The sequence below is a fragment of the Cucurbita maxima genome, unplaced genomic scaffold (assembly GCF_002738345.1).
Source record: "Cucurbita maxima cultivar Rimu unplaced genomic scaffold, Cmax_1.0 Cma_Scf00055, whole genome shotgun sequence".
In the NCBI taxonomy this organism is placed as follows: Eukaryota; Viridiplantae; Streptophyta; class Magnoliopsida; order Cucurbitales; family Cucurbitaceae; genus Cucurbita; species Cucurbita maxima.
The window spans coordinates 349153-365771 of NW_019272071.1; the positions used below are offsets into that span (position 1 = coordinate 349153).

A 16619-nucleotide genomic window follows, 5' to 3' on the forward strand; every position below is an offset into this window, starting at 1 on the left:
TTTTTTTTTTTTTTTTTTTTTTTTTTTTTTTTTTTTTTTTTTTTTTTTTTTTTTTTGCCTAAAATGAGACATGATGTTAATAAAGTTTGTGCTCGTTGCATAGCATGTAAACAAGGTAAGTCTCGGCTTAAACCACATGGTGTATATTCCCCATTACCTGTTCCTAGTGGTCCTTGATTAATATATCAATGGATTTTGTTTTAGGTTTACCTAGGACTAGTAAAGGTTGTGATAGCATCTTTGTTGTGGTTGACCGATTCACTAAAATGACTCATTTTATTCCCTGTCACAAAATTGATGATGCAAAACATATTGCTGACTTGTTCTTTAGGGAAGATATATGAAATAATGAGAATACATGAAATAATTACGTTACGTATGAAATGGATGAAGATATAACATGCATCATAGATACATGTCATGACTTTAAACTATGGGAACCTCATGCATATTTTATATTCACATGTATTGGGATACTTCCCCACTGCAATTAGTAAGGATGTGTACGCGACGATGTTATGATACAATATTGTGTACACCACAATACTATGTGCACTCCCTTCCCTCGTGGTATACCGATAGTGTGAGTGTACCCTAGTCAAAGACCAGGTCCAGGGGGTATGTATGAATTCGTTTGGGTGTAGAGAAGTTCTACACATCCAATTTTGCTCGAATAGGAAGTATGACCAAAGCTATGCTATAATATTTTATTAAATGATAGATCTCAAACATGATTCATATAATTACATTTTCTTGACCCCAATAGTGAGATTACTTACTAAATATTTCTTAAAATACTCAAGTTACGTGGTGCACTTATTTTCAAGTGAAGGTTAGGTCCCTATGCACGGATGATGACATCGCAGTAACGGTCATAAGACCAAAACTAGAATAGATGCATCCATATTGTTTTTCTTTAGTAGCCCTTAGATTAGATCACGACAAATACTTTATTCTTTTTATTTTATTTTAATTCGTGTTATTTATTTTCCGTCATATTATTTTAATTATTTTGCAATGAACGTGTAAACTCTGACCTCGTTATGAAAGATTTCTTTCAAATAAATGTTTTCGCACCTAACAATCATATCATATATGCATTAGCGACCTTGGAAAGTAAATTAAATGGAATGGAACTTAAAAATATTAATGGGCTAAAATTGAGGTGTATGATTTGGACTATGTTTGTAAATACATAGTTGGTAACACGTGTCAGCATGCATTAAAGTATTTGGGTGCAATTTTCGATGTACAAGTTTTCCTTTTTGACACGTGGGTGGTGTACTTCCATATTAGTAATCACAAATTTTAATGAACTCCTACAATTTTTTAATTTCATTTTTTATTTTTTTATTTATTTGAATTTCCGAAAACATTTAAGAGAGTTCTCAAGATTACGACACTACCGCTAGTGTAATTTACACATTGACCTAAGTGAAGATGTTTTCGGTAAACCCTTCACCTCAAGATAGTGAGTACCGATCAGAGGTCTAGATCTGAGTGCACCTAGGGAATTGGATTAGTCTCGTAGAGCTAACCCCGAGCGTCCTGGAAATATACCTCCACGACAAGTAAGGACAACTAAGGTAGTTCTTCAAGTTGATAGTAGTGTGATGATGTCATCAGAGTCTTGGCTACCTATACATAATGGTACTCATTTCATCGAGAGTTACCTTGGTACTCGTAACTTCGAGGAAGGTACAGGCCGAATAAAGTTGGTGCATCGAGATGACTAGGTTTCACAACCATATGAAAATGTCCAGCGTTCCTGAGAAGGGGGTGTGGGATCACATAGGTTGACCCTGAAGCTGGCTGGCACATGGGGTGTCGCTCCCCCCAAGTTTTGGTGACTTTATGGTTCTGTGGAAGGGTCTGCTAGCTAACATTATACTTTCCTTATAGAGTATACGAAATCGCAAGTCAATTTAAGTTATCAGTCATTCACTATATAAGTAAAGCAAGTTGCCATGGTCAAAGAGTAGAAAGATTGTAGCAACTCAGCATGACAAAGGCAACCTTCAAACCATTAGCCGTTAGTACGATGTCAATAGAATTTCTACTTTCCTTTCCACTCCAGTTCTAATACCGTTGATCGGAGGCCTAGGCTGGTTAGGGTTGTGTGACCTATAGTTCAGTTGGATTACCCTACACAACATATCTATCTTGAGAGGGGATGTAAAATTATGCAGGAAGTTTTAGTAGCTGGCAAACAAAGGAGAGTCACTCTCCCAACCTTGGGTGACTGAATAGTCTTGTGGGTAGGGTTCGTCAGCTAACCTCCCATGTATGATGAAAGCACACTAGCACACATTACGTTGTTCCCACCAAAGAGAGAGAGTTTTATGAGGTAGAACCTCGACCTAGGACAACGTTAACATACTATTTAGGCAGAGCAAGCTACCTAATTTTAAGAATATAAAAGTAGTTTACCTTAGAGATGAGATTTGTCGCCCAAAAGACCTCTGACGCCAAAATTGGGTGAACTACCCCCTCCATACCTAGAGCGGGTTCATGAGCAGAAGTACCGCTTGGAACTTCGAGGCACCCTAAATACTCAGGTAGTAGTAGAGACTAGGCTCAAACTTCCTAAAGCCCAGAGTAAAACCCGTGGATAACCAAGGTTAAGGATGCAATTAGAGCCTACAAGTAGGTTGTCTACTAATTATATTTATATACTCACCCTTTCCTTTTTCTTTTCCAGGTGTTTGTAGGCTATCGGTCGAGGTGGAAAAGCGTACGATAGCTATGCGGTCATAGAGGGTGTCATTCTGGAGCCTCAGTTCGTCTTTATGTTTGAGTCTTTTGTATTTTGTTTTACATTTGTATCTCGAACTCATTTTTCTCTTTTGTAATAAATTTTATCAACACCATCTTATAATTGGATTCTATTTTGTATTTAATTTTGATGGTGTCCTTATTTTAATTTAAATTTTATTGGATTTTCATCTTGTGACTTATTTTACTTTTATTTTTATTTGATTTACCGGTTTGTCTTTTTAATTATTGTCAAATATTTGCAGCCTAAAAAATTATCTCGTGAAGTAAATATTTAATCTCTCCTTATAACCTCATTAATTGAATAGATTAGTTTTCATAAAATGATCATATGTGACTCGATCATAATCATGAGTGAATTATGCACTTCTGCTAATGATATGAAATCTTGTCATTTGATTTGCATGGGTGAGAATGACTTTTGTAGCTAGCCAATTCAATATATCTACTATTTTGGGGACTTGACCTAACAGGGAGCACGAGGATTTTGGGACTTGAACAATGGAGTTCTATCATTGACCCGAGAAGGGTTTAGTTTATGATCCAATCATAAACAAATAAATTATTCATTAGAGAATTAGTGAGAGTGAGTAAAAAATGTAATTACAAGAGTAAAACAGACTTCTAACATACCTATAATTATGAATAGTTTGTGAAAGATCAACTTGCTTGTAATGATTATATCAATAGACGTTACTTGTCCTATGATACATAAGAATTCAACTATAGGTATACAGTGGAGTGACCTATAGTTAATGTTGAATTTTTTTTTAAAGAGTTCAAATTAAACGCTTCCGAGCATAAGACCCAAGCCAAATCAACTAAAATACTGGCTTAGAGCCGTCAAAAGATATATTCTCCAATTGATTACAAACTGTTCGAGTGGGATGAAAGGAAGCAAGTGACCTCCCTTTTCTAATGGAGCCTAACTCTCTATTTTTTAATATTTCGGATGTAGGATAACTTTTTTTTTCTATTGAAATATTAAAATTTAGAATTTGAATTTGACACATAATGGCTATGACATTCCTTGCATCCTTTGCGACATGGTTACGTCACCTGCTCTTCGCTTTTAAGAGTGAGGAATACTCACACAAACCAACACAAGTCCTTCCACCATGCTTCGTCCTCACTCGCATGCATTCTAGAAAATTTCGTATGTGGTCACCCAACATAAAATCGTTTGGTGTAAAATACATTTAACTATGGAGTTCATATAATTGAGTCACCGAATGTGAATGTTTGATTAATCCACCACACTTAAATGGTGTGAAAGTTATCTTATTTATAATCAAATGAATTACAAGGATATGGAAATAGTAATAAATGAAAATAACAATAAATGGGAAGATACCTATGATAATAAGGCAAATATTAGATATTTGTCTTATAATAAAATATCAAATATAATATATATGGTAAACTATAATTTATTACTAAATATCCTTAACACCGAAAAACAAAATCTTATCATAAACATAATAACTTCCCTTTCTTTTAAGATTGTTCTTATTTAGATGTAGTTTCGGTTCATTCATGTACCTTTCCTTTACTTGAGTCTCACATTTTGCCTATGAAATATTATTAGATATTTTACGAATACGAACATCCATAGACATCTCAAGCCTATCGACTAAGGTTACGAACATATTTTAACGGTAACGGAAATAAAATTTTTAAAATTAAAGTATGATTAAAGGTAAAATAATTTTGAATGTAAAAGAAAATAAGCATAGAATGGAAAATGCAATATGGAAAGGTGTGAGGGTTAAATTATGAATAAATATTATAATGGTTGTCCTTTGCCACAAATGGTAACCATTTTATATTCCCTTTTCAGTATTGATTACTATTTCTTCACATCGTGTACCTTTTTTTTTTATTTCTCTAAATATAAACTAATGTCTGTCTATTTATATCTTACGTTAAACGCCCCATTATAGTTTTTATCGAACTCTGTGTCGTCCTATGCTCTCGACAAACGTGTTTACAACTAATTTAATTTTTGTTCTTTTTTCATTAAATTTTGAAAAATATTGATATTGTGATGATGAATGTCTTACATCGGCTAATTTAGAGGATGGTCATGGGTTTATAAGTGAGGAATACTAACTCTATTGGTATGAAGCTTTTTGGGGAACCCTAAAGCAAAGTCATGAGAGGTTATGCTCAAAGTGGACAATATCATACCATTGTGGAGAGTCGTGTTCGTCTAATATGGTATCGCCCTAAACTTAGCAATGCCAATAGATTGAAAAATTCTCGAATGTCGAACAAAGGACTCCAAAAAGAAAAAAGGAGTCGAGCCTCGATTAAGGGGAGGCGTGCTTTGTTCGAGGGGAGGTGTTGGATGATGAAAGTCCCACATCTGCTAATTAGCTATGAGAGGTTATGCTCAAAGTGGACAATATCATGAGAGTCGTGTTCGTCTAACCGTCTCCTTCAATACAAATTATTATTATTATACTAATTTGGATCACCATGTCTTTTTGTTTTTTTTAACTATTACGATACAAATACAAATTATTCCGATAAATTAACAGAGCATAATTTGTTTTATTACATGCTTTTTATGTAAAAAAAATTGATTAAGTTACTCAACATAAAATTGATCCAAGTGAAAAAAAAAATAATTTTGAAATTCTTATGATTGAGTTATCGAAAAAGAAAATGCACTTTTCAACCGATATGAGATCTCACAGTCCACCTCTTTAAGTGTCTAGCGTCCTTGCTGGCACACCGTTCGGTGTCAGGCTCTAATACCATTTGTAACACCCGAAACCCACTGCTAACGGATATTGTTAGTTTTGACCTATTACGTATCGTCGTCAGCCTCACGATTTTAAAACGCGATTATTAAAGAAGAGTTTGTCACACTCTTATAAAAAATGTTTCGTTCTCCTCTCTAACAAAGGTGAGATTTTACAGTAATAAGTTTATATTTTATGCAAACCATATTAGGTAAGGAAAAAGTTACAATATACGTCATATTATCATTTTTATGTGAATGAAAGTTTGGTGTTCATATATTGTTAGAATTTAAATTAAAAAAAAAAAATAGTAAATGGTTAAAACATTAAAGTTGGGGAACTAATTAAGAAAATGGTCCAAAAATAGCTTCATAAATTTAACCTCTACTACAACACAAAACAATCACTTCCATAATAACAAACTTGGACAAAGAACAAGCAGCTCAAGGACAAGACCCAGAAAATGAAACATGCCAGAAGAAAAAAAAAACAAAAAAAAAACACAGAATCTTGAAACTAATTATTCTAAACATTTGGTTTCGAAGCGATTCGTGGGTAAACATGGCCGATGCCAGGGCTATGTCCTGGCACAGTTGGTCGGAAATCATTTTTCAACCCTTCCGTATGGTGCACTGAGGTGCCACATATCCTAACCGAATGGTAGGCGACTCCGGGGCTGTTTCCGGGCGTCTCGGGGCTGAAATCGTCTTTGCAACCGAGGTCGGACTCCCGGAAACTGACACCGGTGGGGGGTTTCAAAGGCCTTCCCTGGATTTGATGAGTTCCAATGGCTATGAAGATAGTAAGTAGAAGAAGAACACAATGGGTTATGGCCTGAAAATGGTTTCCCATCTTAGAAAGGGAAGAGGAAATGGCTTTGTTGAATGGAGAGTTGAGTGAGGAGAAGGGTGCATTTATAGGCTAAATTGGAGGGTACCCATTGAATAACGAATAAACTAAGCACACATGTGTGGGTTCAATCATACTTTGCTTTGAACGGCTTACAACGTTTGAGGTCAACTTTTGGAGGGCCCTATCAAATTAAAAAATGTTCATAATATTCTTCCATTCCTTTTGACCTGAAAACGTCAAGGATATAAATTATCGATACAACGAGTCAAAGATTTGAATCTCCCGGACAATAGATTAGTGGGTGATGTTTTTCTTACCAATTCAATTTCATTTCATTTTTTTTTTATATTAGTTTGATTGATTTGAACTTTATTGTCTGCAGATTCCATTCTCGAGAACTGTATCCACAACTTCTTATACCGGTTTTTTTATGACATAGATATATTTGTAGCTAGTAGATTAATAAGAGTACTATTTCAATAGATAATACTTTCATAGACTCTCATATATCGGAATGATCGTTCGTAGAAAGATTAGGTAAATGAGTTGATTACTTTATTTGCAACATAAGATTATCAATTAAATGAAAATATACGATTATTGGTGTGATCTTGAAGAATATGCAATTAATGTACAAAAGATTATATTCAAATTATCTAAAGAGTTTATAGTATACAGATAAAGTTGTTTGTCTTATCTTAGTAACACTTGATACGACTCTAGTCACCAAAGTATCAAACTAATATTTAATATTATATATATATATATATATATAATGAACGGGAAACTCTAGTCACCAAAGTATCAAACAGTAATACTTGATTTAAAATATTAAAAGATTAGGAATGAAATTGAAAAATTGTTAGATATTCCAATTTCATTGTTAGGGTTCTAAGTTTGAATTTGGCACATTGATTTAGAAAATAACTCCGAGCATGTTGGAGCCCCACTTTAGCTAATTATAAGAAAGATTTTGGATTATGGGTATATAACTAAATAGACATTCTCTATTGGTATGAGTTCTTAAGGGAAAACTAAAAGAAAAGTCATTCCTACAACCCAAGGTTTCCACACTCTTATAAACAATGTTTCGTTCTCCACCCCAATCGTTGTAGAATTTCACAATCCACCGTCTTGGGGGCCAGCGTCCTTGTTCCTCCCCCAACCGATGTGGGATCTCACAATCCACCCCCCCTTTGGGGCCTAATGTCCTTGTTGCTCCCCAACCAATGTGGGATCTCACAATCCACTCCCTTTTGGGGCCCAACGTCCTTGTTCCTCCCCAACCAATGTGGGATCTCACAATCCACCCTCTTTAGGGCCTAATGTCCTTGTTGCTCCCCAACCAATGTGGGATCTCACAATCCACTCCCTTTTGGGGCCCAACGTCCTTGTTCCTCCCCAACCGACCGATGTGGGATCTCACAATCCACCCCCTTCGGAGCCCAGCGTCTTTGTTGGCACATCGTCTCGTGTCCTCCCCCTTTGGGTCTCAGCCTCCTTGCTGCAAATCGTCTGATATCTAGCTCTGATACCATCTGAAACAACCAAAACCCACCGCTAACAGAAATTATCTTCTTTGGGTTTTCTCTTTCGAGTTTCCCTCAAAGTTTTTGAAACGCGTATGCTAGGGAGAAGTTTCCACACTTTTATAAAGAGAATGCTTCATGTCCCTCCCCAACAGATGTTGGATCTCACAAATATTGTCCTCTTTGTGATTTTCCTTCCCCTCCCCTCAAAGTTTTTAAAACGCGTATGCCACAAAGGTTTCCACACCCTAATGAATTTTTCGTTCTTTTCTCCAATCGATGTGAAATCTCAAAGTCACTATGCTCAAAGTGGAAAAATATCATACCATTATAGAGAATCATTGTTTTTATTAAGATGGTTGACCATAACTTTGGTAGTACACATACTTTTTTCGACAAAATAAAGTAACATGCATTACTTTTGTCCTTCCCTTTGTAATTTCAATTTTTAATTGAAGTTTTCTTGACCAAATGATTCCCATATAAACCATATATATACATATATACATATATAAATGGTTGGTATTGACTTAACCTAGAAAAGAGGGAATAAAATCAGGGATGTGGTACATGAAAGGTATATAGATTGATAGAACTTAAAATGGAATCTGAATATTTGATGTGACTTTGATGAAGAGACATGACAAACACAAACAAATCTTTGAATTTAATATAATCTCGTGAGTATCCTCCTTGCACACATTTTGGATGCTACGCTTCTAAACCTAGTTCTACAATGATTACTTTTTATTGAGATGAAGTATAAGAGGAAATAAATTATTCATTCCGCTTTAAAAATTAGTTTGAACAAATCTTGTGAAGGAAGTCGGGCGAAAAAACGCTTGTAAGGTCCAAGAACGGTAAATGGGTATTTCGTACATGGGTATTTCGTACCGGAGGGTCTTACCTTTATCTGAAAAAAATAGAAAATGTGATTTGAGTATTAAAAAAATACTCATAAGTAGTCTCATTCTCATTGTTAAGGTTGAAAAATGCAATCACATGCAATCATGGTTTACGGTGAGACCTATCTTGTCATGACTGTTCCTTGAGCTCTACTTTCTCTTTCGGGTAGAATTGGATAAAATGATTATGATAATTATGAAAATTAGAAAAATAATTCAATTTGTTTTGAATTTTTTTTATTTGCTTGATTAGTCCATTCTAAGGCATTAGACGAAGTGCCAAAAAAGGGTGGTTTAAGGTTTAGTGATTGAAATTTAAGGTTTAGAGTTATCGATATCTTATTTTCTTAAATAGTGATTGTGAACCAAGTTATCGACAGTCCAATTGATCATCCGATTAAGCATACCAGAGCTTGTATCACATGCTTCCAATTGATAATGTCATTCCAAGATCTATTTATGAAGTTCGAAAATTGTTCATGGAATTTGACTTGGGCTACCAAAAAATCCATGCATGTGTCAACGATTGTTGACATGTTAGACGAACATGACTCTACACTTTCATCCTCCCCTTAATCGAGGCTCAACTCCTTTTGAGTCTTAGTCATTTTTGCCAATTTATTGGCACGACTAAGTTTAAGGCATGACTCTGATACCATGTTAGACAAACACGACTCTCCACAATGGTATGATATTGTCCACTTTGAGCATAAGCTCTCATGGCTTTGCTTTAGGCTTCCCCAAAAAGCCTCATACCAATGGAGAGTGTATTCTTAGATTATAAACCCATGACCATTCCCGAAATTAACCAATGTGGGACACTTTCATCCAACAAGACAAACGAATGCAATCAAGCAAGGTATACCTGCTAAAGTATTAAGATACTTTCCTATCATTCCGCGACTTAAATGAATGTTTAAAATATATGAACTAGGTGAAAGTTAACGATGGCATTCTCAACATAAAAGTACTGATGGAAAGATTCGACATCCAGTTGATTCTGTTGCATGGGAGTTGATTGATAAAAAGTGGTCTGAGTTTTCTATGGACTCTCATAATCTTAGGTTAGGCCTTGCTACAGATGGTCTTAATCCATTCTCCAACATGAGCAGTCGATATAGTTGTTGGCCAGTCATGCTTGTTACGTATAACTTGCCTCCTTGGTTATGTATGAAAAAGGAAAATATAATGTTAACATTGTTGATTTCTAGCCCTAGACAACCAGGAAACGATATTGATGTCTACTTACAACCTCTTGTGGAAGATTTACAACATCTATGGAAAGGAGTACAAGCCTATGATATTGTAAGTAAAACATATTTCAATTTAAGAGCAATTCTCATGTGGACTATAAATGATTTCCGTGCATATGGATATCTTGCTGGATGCACCACAAAAGGTAAATACGTTTGTCCAATTTGTGGAGATAATACTCGGTCTCTTTGGTTGAAGAATGGAAAAAAGTATTCATATATGGGTCATAGACGATTCTTGTCAAAGTTGCATCCATATCGAAGAAAAAAAACATGGTATGGTGTATTTTATTAAGTTTCAAACTTTGGCCACTAACCATTTGAAATGTAATTTATTGTGTAGGACTTACCAATACACCACAACTTGGATGTCATGCATGTAGAAAAGAATGTATGAATTAATACAAGAAAAGATTTACAACTTTTGAAAATCCGGCCAGACCTATATCCTCAAGAGCGAGGTGGTCGAACTTACCTACCTCCTGCTCCACATTCATTGTCGAAGTAGGTTGTATAATCTAAAGTTGCCTGATGCACCGTTACAAGATTGCAAAGTGTGGGATTGAAGTTTCATGATTGTCATGTATTGATGCAACAACTTTTATCTGTGGTTGAAGGAGAAAAATCCCCTATACCTAACCATAAATCTCCTATTATTGCCCTCTCTGAAACCTTTTCACCTAACGGTAATGCGAAGACATTGAAACCTAATCATATTTCAATTCCTACCATAGACTCTTCAGCTGCTCACACAAGATTAGCAACCCGTAGGCAATTTGAAGTTTGTAATGAAAATAGAATTGAAAAAGAAGATCATGTAATTAGTGGAAACCCCCTCGAAACAATAACACAATCAAAAGGAAAAATAGGCCGTACAAAGATGAAGACAATAGCTGTTGATGGACAATCTAGAGTGAAACTTGTTTTTAATGAATATGGACAACCCATAGGGGATGAATCGGTAGCATTGACTTCTTTTCTTGGTCCACTCGTAAAGGAGGTTGTACCTGTGACATTAGAGAATTGGAAGAAATTACCTACAAAGCTAAAATTAGTGTTATGGAAGTCTATCGAGGTATGAAGTTATTTTAATTCATTTATCTAGTTTTAATCATTGGTATAATATTACTCCTAACCATTTGGTTCTTCGGTCAAATGATCGATAGAAAAAGTTTCTTTTTCAACAAATGGGTAGATTATGGAGGGCGGGAAAATCTCATAGGGTAAAACAAATTCGCAATGCCCCAACAAAAGAAGCACTACTGCAACTTATGCCAAATAATTTGCAATCCGTAGATGATTAAAACTTACATACATATTATATTTTTAAAATTATTATATACTTCGATATAACAAGAACATATGTTGTCCTATTGAGGTCAGTGTCAGTGGTTGAGACTCGAGCTCATTCACCCCTCTGTTGAAAAGTGAAAAGTTTAAAGCCATGAAGAAGAGACAACTCCCGCATACATGTAGTAGGAAAGGATATGCCCGTCTGGCTGAAGAGATGGTAAATATCAATATTGTAGTTTTTTTTATACTTGATTGGATATGTGAAAAGTTTGGAAGTATTGTGTTCGTTGATGTCTCTTGTTTATAATGTAAATGAAATGAGCGGTTGAAGTGGTTTTTTATTAGTACGAGCACATTGAATAAACAACTTGACTCTGATGAGATGTTTTTGATCATGTCTCTTAGACCTATAAGATATGTGAAGCAATTATGGACCATTCACATTTTTTAAATGTAGGAATTGCATTATGTATTTGATATACGTTCTTGGTAGGAGCGCATTGAACAAGCCGAGGTTGAGACAAAAACTTCATCAAATAATATTGTTGATGATGCCTTGAATAAAGTTCTTGGACCGGATCGTGGGCATGTAAGAGGACTTGGATTTGGAGTGACTTGTTTTAAATTGTCTCTTATTTATTTATTTTGGTTTTATCATTTACGCACACCATGATATTATATGACCTCCTTTCCCTCCTGGCAGGTATATGTATACGAACACGCTTGATGAATCTATGTGCGTGTAAAAGGACCGTGTGTAGAGAAGTACTACACATCCAATTTTGCTCAGACTGAAAAGTAGAGTTCAAGGTCATGATGTTTTTATGAAAAGATAAGCCCACTATGATTGCATGTGATTGCATTTTCTAATCGAACCGTGGAGTTACTTACTGAATATTTTTTTAAATACTAAGTCACCTGTTACTTCTTTTCCAGGTAAAGATAAAACACCGTGGCATGGATGATGGAGTTGTTACGGAGGCTATGGGAATTAAGTTAGGGTAATTCTATTTGCATTTAACGTTGTAACCCTTAAGTTAGATAGGACGTTTTCGTTCCTTTGAACTTTCATCATTTTGATTCTAGTTATTATTGCTAACATCAACATTACCTTGACTTTAAATGAATTTTACAAATATTTAAGTCATGACAACGTTTAGATGTGATTGTTCTAAATGAATTTTGTACATACTAGCCATATTATGCATATAATGACGTCTATATTTTGTTAAGAAAAATAGAGTTGTTACATATTTGTATGGGGTCTTATGAGCTTGCCTTCAGACGAATTGTGAAGGTTGTGCTTGGTGCAATGCAATCGAGAACATAATGGACTTAACTTCGGCTTTGTGAGCTTGAATTGTTGGATGATGAAAGTCCCACATCGGGTTAATTTAGGGAATGATCATGGGTTTATAATCTAAGAATACACTCTCCATTGGTATGAGGCCTTTTGGGAAGCCCAAAGCAAAGCCATGAGAGCTTATGCTCAAAGTGGACAATATCATACCATTGTGGAGAGTCGTGTTCGTCTAACATGGTATCAGAGTCATGCCCTAAACTTAGCCATGCCAATAGATTGGCAAATCCTCAAATGTCGAACAAAGGACTCCAAAAAGGAGTCAAGCCTCCTTGAAGGTACGAAGGCAGTCAAAAATGACTAAGACTCCAAAGGAGTCAAGCCTCGATTAAGGGGAGGCGTGCTTTGTTCGAGGGGAGGTGTTGGATGATGAAAGTCCCACATCGGGTTAATTTAGGGAATGCTCAAAGTGGACAATATCATACCATTGTGGAGAGTCGTGTTCGTCTAACATGAATGACATCTTTTTGGCTTTGTTCGTAACTCATATCCCTCTGCCACTCCTAGTCACTCTAATGTTCAAGTTAATAATACTTGAAAACATTGGATAATAGACCTGCGCGATCGAATTAGGTCGAGTGACTTTTAGTCTCGTTTGGTTAGATACCGACCCACTCAATAATAGCAACAATGGGTCAAGTAAGATTGAACTAAAATTAACGACCCCTCTTTTGAAGTAGGCTCGTTTAGAAGCTTAGTTATCTCGAGTATTTAAATTAATTGAGATTTTTTTTTAAAAAAAATTGAGAAATAATGAGTCACTTTTAAACCCAAATACTCAAAATAAAAATAATAAAGTAGAAAATAAAAAGTTGGAGACAAAATTGTATTATTGGTATTATTATAATTCTGAAAAAGAAACCTACCGGTAGAAAACGGACATTGGCGTAGCGAAGAGAAGATCACAGCCGACCATCACAACGCCATCCGACTCGTGGAGAAGCTGATCGCCCCCTCTCTCTAAATTTCACATTTCCCTATTTCCTTCTCTCTCTCTCTCTCTCTTTCTCTCTCGTTTCTCTCTGCATTCCGATCCCCGAAGATGAGCAAGGGACCTGGACTTTTCTTCGACATCGGCAAGAAGGCTAAAGGTATTCATTCTTCTTCTTCATATCTGCTTTTCCCCTCCCAGTCTTCTCCTCCATCTCCATCCATTTCCAATCTCCGCCGCCGGAATGAATATTCATCGTTTTTTTGTCTTTTCTTTTTTCAGATCTTCTGACCAGGGACTACATCTCGGATCAGAAATTCTCTGTCTCTACGTATAGCGATGCTGGAGTGGTAATAATGCCACTCTTTGTTTCTTGATTTGTTCTTCTTTTTTCGTTTCTTCGTCGCATGATTCCGTAGGTTGAAGTCGGCGGTAATTAGTGCACCGCATGTTGTATTATTGATTGTTCTTTCCCCCCCTGGATCTTCAAGGTCGGTCAATGGAAAGTATTGGTTTCTCTTGTTATGCATTCGTATTCTGTTTTGTAATGATGTGGTAGTTTTAAATGTCTTTGAAGTGATTCTGCACCGACTGTTTGGGTTAATTATGTAGTTTCACTGTTTGACTTGTTTTCGTTTGGAATCGGATATGTATTCGGCCTTTGTTTCTTAAATTTTAGGGCAGAGATGTCTGTTTGGATCTATTACCAAATGACCGTTTGAGATGTTGCTGGATTTCTTTTTTAGTTGAAGGAATTTGAACAAGACATTGTATGGCCTACTTTTCCATTTTTTGTTCTCTTGGTGCTCTATTTCAGCTGTTAAATGCTGTCATTGCCATTGGATTTAGTCTCTTTTTCCTGATCTAAATTCGGCTGTTACTGTCCTATTTTCTTCCTCCGAACTTTAAAGTGTTCTATGAATTCTCACTATCGTGAATTGTATGTTAACGTCTTCTGAGCTGAAATCATAGTCTTTTGAGATTTTTGACGAATACCATGAGTTCATTTCAGCCATTTCTCTACTAGATTCCTTCTCCAATTGCTGGTGCATGTTAGTTAATCAAATTATGCAAATTGTATTCATTTATTGTTTTCCTGACTCTTGTAGGTCCTCACCTCGACTGCAGTGAAGAAAGGGGGACTTTCAACTGGGGATATTGCAGCATTGTATAAGTACAGGAATGTTACATTTGATGTTAAAGTTGATACGGAATCAAATGTGAGTCGTTTTGCTTATAAATCTATTCATTAGGAAGATAATAAAGATTCATCTATTTATGAATTAACAATACAAGTAAAAAATAATCAAGAAAGTTCGTATAAGTACAACATAGATAAATGGAAATTTTTGATATATTGACGGGTATCCCTATCAATGGATAATGATATTATAGATCAGGAAAAAAATCTGGATAGAAAATATTTTGATTGGAGAATACTGCATTTTTGTCTTGAAAATAAGGCCGATATTAGAGCTTGGATCAATATTGAGCCTAACACGAACCGTAATCAAAATTGATAAGAAGGATTTTTTTTGTGAATCGCATTTCTTTTTTCTGGATTAGGCTCATGCTACACATCCATGTCTTTTCATCTTATCCATTATTTTATTTTTCTCAGATTTCTACCATCGTTACATTAAATGGAATAGTGCCATCCACAAAGACTATTGCTTCAGTCAAGATCCCAGATCATAACTCTGGCAAGGTAAACTGCAGAGTATTCTTTCCATTAGTGTTGGAGATCTCTTTTGTACTTCAAATTGCTTGTTTCTGATTATTCTTTCTTCTTGCGGCAGTTGGAGGTTCAATATTTCCACGATCATGCAACCTTCACCACTGCAGTTGCCTTGAATCAAAACCCCATAGTCGATGTTTCAGCCACCCTTGGTACTCCAAGCTTTGCCTTTGGTGCAGAAGCAGGATATGACACCACTTCTGGTAACTTTACAAAGTATTCTGCTGGCATTAGCGTGACAAAACCCGACTCATATGCTTCGATAATCTTGTAAGATATCATTCCCAATCTACAAGTTCTTTTGTTATGTTGGGCCTGTTGCTCATTCTAATTCATAGTTCCTCTCATTTAATAGAGGTGACAAGGGAGACTCAATAAGAGCTTCCTACGTGCACCATTTGGATCAACTCAAGAAGAGTGCTGCAGTGGGAGAGATTACTCGAAGATTCTCCACGAACGATAACACTTTCACGGTAGGCGGGGCGTTTGCTGTTGATCATTTGACAGTGGTGAAGGCGAAGCTGAACAATAATGGGAAACTTGGGGCACTCCTCCAGCATGAAATTGTTCCAAAATCTTTGTTGACCATCGCCGGTGAGATTGACACAAAGGCATTGGACAGAATCCCCAAGTTTGGTTTGTCTCTTGCTCTCAAGCCATAATTGTTCTAAAAATTTCTTGTGAAGGGGACTCAAATTCTTGCGCTGCTCGTGAAAAGAGAGCACTCAATAAGTAGCTCCACAGATTCATATTTCTTTAGGTTTTCTGATACTGTGGATTGTTTGTTACTCCCCCTCCCCTCTATTTTTGTTGGGTTTTTCCTTTTTAGGCTTTGGAGGCATTTTGTCATTTTGACAATCCGTATCTTCTTAAATCGGAGAGAGTTAATGATTTCGATTTCAAACGTTTCAATTTGATCGTGTCACCACATTATTATTATCGAGTCTTTTGAATCTCGTGTCTATATGTGATAGAATGATATGTGATTCAAGGTCTCAAACAGTGGTCGCTACAATAAATGTTTGTGGCAATAATCTTAGAGGAATTGAGAGGATATCGACTCAAATTGGGCGTGGGAATATTTTCTTTGCACGACCACTGAGATTTGTGTTTCAGTTGATAGAGTCAAAATTCAACCGGTGAATCGATCAAATCTTCATTACTTCTAGAATTTTCGACAATCCTGAGCCGTCTGCAAATCTTTGATATCTTTGCATCCAGCTGCTGGATCAT

General features: G+C 35.9%; 1 protein-coding gene across 1 annotated transcript; it reads left to right on the top strand.

The window, feature by feature from the left end:
• Positions 1-13618: 13618 nt before the first annotated feature.
• On the top strand, positions 13619-16314 carry LOC111471697 (mitochondrial outer membrane protein porin 2-like). The gene is made up of 6 exons (XM_023117426.1): positions 13619-13808; positions 13931-13998; positions 14758-14868; positions 15270-15356; positions 15448-15656; positions 15742-16314. The coding sequence occupies exons 1-6, from the start codon at positions 13760-13762 to the stop codon at positions 16046-16048; spliced, it is 831 nt and encodes a 276-aa protein (XP_022973194.1). The 5' UTR covers positions 13619-13759; the 3' UTR covers positions 16049-16314.
• The last annotated feature ends 305 nt before the right edge of the window (positions 16315-16619 follow it).